The 8,564-nt window shown below is 41.4% G+C and overlaps 1 protein-coding gene across 1 annotated transcript in view; it reads left to right on the top strand.

Annotated features, from left to right (window-relative positions):
* Window positions 1-2,908: 2,908 nt before the first annotated feature.
* The window catches only part of WDR59 (WD repeat domain 59), a 63,884-nt gene continuing 58,228 nt past the window's right edge, over window positions 2,909-8,564 (top strand). The window contains exons 1-2 of the mRNA XM_060184796.1: window positions 2,909-2,986; window positions 7,667-7,823. Coding sequence (XP_060040779.1) covers window positions 7,694-7,823 — 130 coding nt within the window. The 5' untranslated portion in view covers window positions 2,909-2,986; window positions 7,667-7,693. The remainder of the gene's footprint in view (window positions 2,987-7,666; window positions 7,824-8,564) is intronic.

Raw genomic sequence — 8,564 nt, 5'->3', positions numbered from 1 at the left:
GCCCAACTCCTTATTTATTTATTCTCTTTTGCTGCCCTTGGTTTTTTTTTAAATTTTTATTGTGTTGTCACTAATGTTGTTGTTGGATAGGACAGAGAGAAATGGAGAGAGGAGGGAAGGACAGAGAGGGGGAAAGAAAGACACCTGCAGGTCTACTTCACCACTTGTGAAGTGACTTACTCCCCTGCAGTTGGGGAGCCGGCTGCTCGAACCAGGATCCTTATTCCAGTCTTGCGCTTTGCGCCACGTGCGCTTAACCTGCTGTGCTACCGCCGGACTCCCTATTTATTGTTTATTTTTTAGTGCCACCAGGGTTATCTCTAGGACAAGTGCTTTCACTACAAATCCAATCCACAGTTCCAGATAGCCATTTTTTTTCCCTCTACCCCAATTCCCCCCTTCTCTTTTTCCTTTCCATTTTACTAGATATGACAGAGAGAAATTGAGGAAGGGGGGAGATAAAGAGGGAGAGAGAAAGATAGATACCTGAAGAAACCTGTTTCACCCCTGCAAGTGGGTAGTGGGGACTTGAACCTAGATCCTGCATGTGATAATATGCATGCTTAATCGGGTACGTCATCCATAACCTGATCCTCCAATTTTTTTTTTTTTTTTGAACCAGAGTACTGCTCAGCTCAGGCTTTTGGTTGTGTGGGTGATTGAAGCTGAGACTATGGAGGCAGGAGAGTTTCTTTGCATAACTACTATGTTATCTACTCCCCCCTTTCTTTAGTGTAGCAAACTATTAACATTCTTTAAGAAAAATTTTTTTGATTATCTTTAGTTTGTTTGATACAAACAGCCCGAAATCAAGAAGGAACGTGGTGATAGAGAGGGAGAGAGGTACAGAGACACCTGCAACACTACTTTTCCACTTGCAAAGCTTTCCCCTTACAGGTGGGCGCCAGGGCCTTGAACCCAGGTCCTTGTGCATTGTAATGCGTGTGCTCAACCAGGTGTGCCACCACCTGGCCCCCTGTTAACATTCTTTAACATTTTTAAGATGATACATGGATTTTCTCCTCCCAGAAGTAGAAGTAGAGTTCTCTGAGGATAGTATAGATCTAGATTTTTTTTTTTTTTTTTTTACTGGAGCAGTATTCAGCTCTGTTTTATGGTGGTATGGGGGATTGAACCTGGGACATTGGGACCTCAAGCATGAGAATCTCTTTGCATAATCCTTATGCTACCTATCCCCACCCTAGATCTAGACTTTGCAAGTAAGGTCAGTCAGCTTGCCTGTAGTGGTTTTACTAAGGATTGAGAGCTCTGTTAGTAGTTGTTGCTCTGTATCCTTTCCACCTTTGGTATCAGAATTCTTTTTGTCTTGTCAAATTCTCATAGAGATTTTTGGATCAGGAAAGTGTAGTTCTCTGAAGTTTAGCACATGCAGAGTTTCATATGACTGATACCACAATCAGAATGCAGAACAGTTCCATTGCCCTAAACAGTTACTTTATGCTGTCTTCCACCCCATGTCCTCTGGTCAGTTCTTCATCACTATACTCTTATTTCTTTTGGTCATCTCTAGGACTTGACTACTCTGGATTGAATTTTTCTGATATATACAGAAAGGCAGAGAGTGGAGAAGAAACCATATAGCACTAAAGCTTTCTTCAGTGTGTTGCAGTATGGGTTTGAACCTGGACGCAGTGTACTATCCAAATGAGCTATCAGTCTTTTTCAGAATGTCATTTAAGAGGAATCAAGCACTATGTACTTTTTTGATGTTGACTGTTTTTACTCAGATTAATGCCATTATTTTATCTAAGTTCATATTTTTATTGTTAAGTAGTAGACCACAGCATAGATATACTGCAATTTATTATCTACTGATTAATTGAAGGATTTCGGTAAGTCATTGGTTGAAAGATTACAGTAAATCATGTTTTAATACCCAATGCGCTATCTTTCAGCCCTTGGAAAATCTATTCCTTCCTTCCTCCTTTCCTTCCTTCCTTCCTCTCATCCATCCTTTCATCCGTCCTCTCTTTTCCTTTTCCCCTTCATTTCTTTCTTTCCTTTTAAAAAGAGATTTTATGGGAGTCGGGCTGTAGCGCAGCGGGTTAAGCGCAGGTGGCACAAAGCACAAGGACCGGCATAAGGATCCCGGTTCGAACCCCGGCTCCCCACCTGCAGGGGAGTCGCTTCACAGGCGGTGAAGCAGGTCTGCAGGTGTCTATCTTTCCCCCTCTCCTTTTTTTTTTTTTTTTTTACCACCAGAGCACTGCTCAGCTCTGGCTTATTGTGGTGCAGGGGATTGAATCTGGGACTTCTGAGCCTCAGGCATGAGAGTCTGTTTGCATAACCATTATGTTCTACCCTGCCCCCTTCACTCCCCCTCTCTGTCTTCCCCTCCTCTCTCCATTTCTCTCTGTCCTATCCAACAATGATGACATCAACAACAACAACAATAATAATAAAAACAAGGGCAACCAAAGGGAAAATAAATAAATATTAAAAAATAAAAAAAAAAAGAGATTTATATCCATTATGTGGTTGTTGTAAAAATTAAATGAGATTAAAAAAAAGATTGAAGCTCAAAGCATCTGGCTGAAATGTACTATTAGTTGAGTTGTCCTCCCTGGGATATAAGTGATACAGGATCAAAATGTGCCCCTCTTACCTCTCAGCAATGGAGGCTATTCAGTAGGCAGACTAACGGTGATAGGTCCCAAGTGGTGGTGCCTGTGATGTCTGAACATTCTCCTGTGGTATTTTTCGATATGAAAGGTAGATTTTCTTTGTGACTGTGTGACAGCATCATGGTTCTATGGACTGACTCCCACACACTATGGGAATGTATCTTTAGAGGACAAAGTGCAGTGAGTTTGAAGGTTATTCTTTCAGTTGGGGAGTTCTATTTATAATGGCATTAATGTCATCAGTGATCCTTTTTTCCTTTTAGTTCTGGGATTACCGCCAGCCTCGGAAATACCTCAACATTCTTCCTTGCCAGGTGCCCGTCTGGAAGGCCAGATACACTGTAAGTGAGATACTCCTTCTTCTTGTGGGAAACTTTATCTTGGTGTTCCAGACACAAGGGGCCAAGGGATTTTTTTCCCTCTGATTTTCTCTGTGAAACAGTTTTCCCATTCTGCCTTGATTTCAGGATGGAGCAAAGGTGATAATGATGTCATATAAGTTTTTTGTTGTTGTTGTTTGGTTTTGCCTCCAGGGTTATCGCTGGGGCTTGGTGCCTGTACTAGGAATCCACTGCTCCTGAAGGCCATTTTTCTCATTTTGTTGCCTTTTTTGTTGTTGTTATTGCTGTGGTTGTTATTGGATAGGACAGAGAGAAATCAAGAGAAGAGGGGAAGACAGAGGAGAGAAAGATAGAAACACCTGCATATCTGCTTCACTGCTTGTGAATTGACCCCCTTGTAGGTGGGGAGCCAGGGGCTTGAACTGGGATCCTTACACTGGTCCATGCACTTTGTACTATGTGTGCTTAACCCAGTGCATTATTGCCTGGCTCCCTCACCTATTCCTTTTCTTATTTTCTTTTTTTATTGGGAGAATTAATGGTTTACAGTTGATAATAAAATACAATAGTTTGTACATGCATAACATTTCCTAGTTTTCCATATAACAATTCAACACCCATCAGGTTCTCCTCTGCCATCATGTTCCAGAACCTGAACCCTCTCTACACCCAAGGATCTTTTACTTTGGTGCAATGCACCACCCTATTCTTTTTCTTTCTGCCTCCAGTCCCTGGTAAATGTTTTTAGTTTCTGTTTCTGTTTTTTAATTAATTAATGCATTTTGCATAGAGTCAGGGAATTGAGAGGGAGGGAAGAGGTATAGAAGGAGAAACACTTGCAGCATTGTTTCATTGCTTATGAAGTTTCCCCTCTACAGGTGGGGCCCGACAGCTTAAACCTGGGTCTTTTCTTTAATTTTATTTATGTTACTGATTTACTTATTAGATAGAGACAGAGAAATTGAGAAGGGAAGGGTAGAGAGGCAGAGATAGACACCTGCAGCTCACTTCATCACTCGTGAAGCTTTCCCCCTGCAGGGGGGACCAGGGGCTTGAATCTGGGTCCTTTGTGTGTTGTAATGTGTGTTCACCTGCTGCTCTAATTTCTGTTTCTGTGAGTTTGACTTTTTTTCCAATTCTGCATGGAACATTTATTTTTCTCTGTGTGATTTACTTCTTCTTCTTCTTTTTTTTTTTTTTTTTTAAAGATTTTATTTATTTATTAATGAGAAAGATAGGAGGAGAGAGAGAAAGAACCAGACATTACTCTGGTACATGTGCTGCCGAGGATTGAACTCAGGACCTCATGCTTGAGAGTCCAATGCTTTATCCACTGTGCCACCTCCTGGACCACTCATTTACTTCTCTTAACATGCCTTTTAGGTCCTTCCTTATTATAACAGATAGCAAGATTTCCTTTCTCTTGGTGGAATAGTATTGTATCTTTTCTATTCCTCTATATCTTTTAAATTTACCAACTGCTGAACATTTGGGTTGTATTTAGATTTTTCAAATCTTGGCTATTGTGAATACTACTTCTGGGAGCCATTAATGTTTGTGTGTTCTTAGGCAAGCTACTTGATGTTTTTGAGTAATAGTTTCTTCCATTGCAGAATATGAGTAATATTTTTCCTGTGTCTTTCTTTTTTATTGTGATAAGATTTATCATTTTGAAATGTATAGTTCACTGCCAATTCAGTGCATGTACAATATGGCTTCCTTTTGAAAACTTGTTAATAAAAATAAGTCATAATGCTACAAACATAGGGGTTAGGCTGTTAGGAACTTTCCAACAAATTTTCTTTTCTTTTATATATTTTAAAGTATTTATTCCCTTTTGTTGCCCTTGTTTTAGTGTTGTAGTTATTATTGTTGCTGTTATTGATGTTATCATTGTTGGATAGGACAGAGAGAAATGGAGAGAGGAGGGGAAGACAGAGAGAGACAGCTGCAGACTTGCTTTACAGCCTGTGAAGCAACTCCCCTGCAGGTTGGGAACCGGGGGCTCAAACTGAGATCCTTATGCCAGTCCTTTCGTGCACTTAACTGCTGCCGCCAACAAATTTTCTACCATTATCTTGTTAGCTGCTGATCTTAGGTAACAACACATTTCCTTCTGTGTCAATTTGAAAGAAATCACAGGATGAATTAACTACCTTGATACATTAAGGTGTCACCCTGAGAAGTTGTGAAGCATACAAAAATAATTTGAGCATTAAGTAGTTTTTGCATCTGAGAGCACTTTTCTTTTTTCTTTTTTAAAAATTTTTTATTTATAAAAAGGAAACATTGACTAAACCATAGGGTAAGAGGGGTACAACTTCACACAATTTCCACCACCAGACCTCTGTATACCATCCCATCCATTGATAGCTTTCTTATTCTTTAACCCTTTGGGAATAGGGACCCATGGTCACTGTGGGATGCAGAAGGTGGAAGGTCTGGCTTCTGTAATTGCTTCCCTGCTGAACATGGGCATTGACAGGTTGATCCATACTCCCCGCCTGCCTCTCTCTTTCCCCAGTGGGGAAGGGCTCTGGGGAAGTGGAGCTCAAGACACATTGGTGGGGTTGTCTGTCCAGGATAGTCTGGTCGGCATCCTGCTAGCATCTGAAACCTGGTGGCTGAAAAGAGAGTTAACATACAAAGCCAAACAAGTTGTTGACTAATCATGGACTTAAAGTCTGGAATAGTGCAGATGAAGAGTTGGGGGGCCCTCCATTTTGTAGATAGCTAGTAGGCATATTTTAGTTGTATTCCAAAGGGCCTGTGGCTATGCTAGTGTTTTTTTTTTTTTTTTTTTTTTGGTTGTTGTTTTTGCCTGAGCCTGAAATCTGATATGCAAGTGGATCCTAATTATCATCTGGGGAGATGATGTCATGGCTGGCAGAAGGACCAGAAAGCTGGATCAGGGAAGATAGTAGCTCCCAAATATGGGAAAAGTGTATAAATATTGTTGACTGTAAACCCCATTGATCTGATGTGATCTGGGGCCCATATTCAGTTTAGGAGCCTATGTGACCTCTGCATCCCTGTAGATCTGAGCTCACATTCTGTGGTCATAAGTAGGAACGTTCCAAGCTGCCCCAAGATCAGGACCCATCCTCCTCAGGTGGGACATAAGAGTATATTGTCCATCATCCCTCTGGAGGATGGAACATTCTCTACCATTGTTGATCCAAGTTGAGGGCAAGGTCCTATGGGGGCCCACAAAGGGGTCTATTGTGTTGTTCCTGCTAGGAATGACCGGTAACAATGGATAGAGGGATTTATTTGAGGTCTAGGCCCATAATGTCTATTTGGGAATCTCAGGACTCCCTGAATAGGGCCCCAGCTGATGGGGTGGCCTGATAGTGACTAAAGAGTCATCGTTAAAAGTATGCCAGCCGAGAGCACTTTTCAAGAAGTCAGACTTTGTCCTTATGAATTGAAATACTCTTCCAAATTAATATATTTGCTTTAAAAAGAAACATAGAAGTCCAGTAGTACTGCCAGGTGGGTAGGTGAAGATAAATGTGCTCTTTGGTGCTATGGTTTATTCTTTAAATCTGATTATGGGTCCTCTGTCTGTCCGTCTGTTTGTCTGTGTGCCTATCTGTCTTCTATTTAGTTTTTTGGAGCACTGGTCCACTGTGTTTCTTTTGATGGTGTGGGGAATGTAGGACCTTGGGTGCCACAGACATGAAAGTCTTTTGCATAGTCTTAAATATATAAGGTGGGGACCTTAGATATTTAAATAATACCTAGGTGTTGACAAGTACCAATGACTGACTCCTGAAACCAGGTTTTCCCTTGAAGAGCTGTAGTAGAGGACCAGTGGGAAGAGCAGGCTTCATGTGGATGATGCTCTTGGTACATTTCTACATGACATGAAATAGATTTGCTGCTCTGGGTTTTTCTCCAATGTGCCTTGCATATGCATTTTGGGAAAGGTCTGCATCACTTTTGAGGAAACCCATGAAAGTAACTGTGATGTGAAAGAGTGTCTAACAGATGCGTTTGCATATTTTAGAACTTTATAAGGCCTTCAAGTTCTTGGCTTAGCTTTATTTTTCACTTGTTGTGGTCCCTTCCATAGTAAAGAAAAAGTAAGAGGGGCCTTTAGGTGGCTCTGTGGGCAGAATCCGTGTATTCTGGGTGTGAGCTTGATCTGTGGCATTACGTGAGAACACTAAGGACAAGTGAAATGCCATGGTTGAAGTAGAGGTGGCTCAGTGGCATCAAACATGCACAAGGCTCTAGGTTAGATCCCTAACACTGCATTAAAAAAGTGTAAAAGAGGACTGGGTGATGGTGCACTTGGCTGAGCGTACATACTACAATGCAGGGACCCGGGTTCAAGCCCCTGTCCCCACCTGCAGTGGGAAAGCAGTGGTATGGGTGTCTCCCTGTCTTTCTCCCTTTCTGTCACTCCTTTTCCTTGAGATTTCTAGCTGTATCTATCAAATAAAGATAATTTTAAAAAAACTAAAAAAGAAAAAGATAATTCTTTTAAAAAATGTTAGAGAAAAGTAGATGTGATAGTTAGCTTATGGGTTTGGGAAGAATTTTCTCCAGGTGAAATGGGGCCTGCCATCATCTTATTTATTTTACTTAGGAATTTATTTTACAGTTTTAGCAGCTCAAGTTACAATGGATTCTCCCTGGAATAATCACCAGCTTTGCCCTTGTTTTCCCTAGCCTTTCAGCAACGGATTAGTGACTGTAATGGTTCCCCAACTGCGAAGGGAGAATAGTCTTCTCCTGTGGAATGTTTTTGACTTGAACACCCCAGTCCATACCTTTGTGGGGCATGATGATGTGGTGCTGGAATTCCAGTGGCGGAAACAGAAGGAGGGTGAGTGGGAGAGACCGTTGGCCTCATTTCTTTCCGAGCCTCTTCTATAGCAGCTCCAGTGCTAGCCGTGTGACCAGTGAGGAGGACACAGAAGCAGAGCTCTAGAAATAGGAGTCAGGGTGATCACAGCCTTAATCACAGATTAAATAGTGGGAGTTGTACACTGCTGCCCAATTTTCTCCTCTTCAGTAATGTCCAGTGTATTCTTCCCCTTTTATGGAAAAAGGTCTCTTAAGAGGTCAGTTGATTTGCTGTTCCATCACTTCCAGGGTTGGGAAACTTTGGGGTCACTATGCTTAGGCATCCCTGCCATTTGTCCCTTTCCACTTTGTTGATGAGAGAGACTGAGGTCCTCATTAATACCACCCACAGCATATTTTCAGTTCTTTTCACAAACACTTAGCAGCATTTCCCCCTCTCCTGAAGATAGGTTTGGCTAAATGACTGACTTTGATCATGAAACACAAAAGAAAGTGATGTGGTCTGTTAGCAACCACTGTGCTGTTACATATTCTCTCTGCTCTGCCTTCAGAAACTGGTGACACTCCAAAATGAAGTGGCTTCCATCAGTAGTGTGGGTGAGGTAAAGATGTTAAAGTGAGCAAGAGCTTGTTGTTTTTTTTTTTAAACCAAGAGAGTACTCCATAGAATTCACCATTTAATTAAAAATATTATTTAAATCATGTGAGAAAGGGCGAATTTCATATAAGAGAGAGCAAAGACAGCACAATGCTGGTATGT

This window comes from Erinaceus europaeus, unplaced genomic scaffold (assembly GCF_950295315.1).
Source record: "Erinaceus europaeus unplaced genomic scaffold, mEriEur2.1 scaffold_198, whole genome shotgun sequence".
In the NCBI taxonomy this organism is placed as follows: domain Eukaryota; kingdom Metazoa; phylum Chordata; class Mammalia; order Eulipotyphla; family Erinaceidae; genus Erinaceus; species Erinaceus europaeus.
The sequence above is the reverse complement of the archived record's forward strand: the minus strand, read 5'-3'. Positions and strand labels throughout refer to the sequence as shown.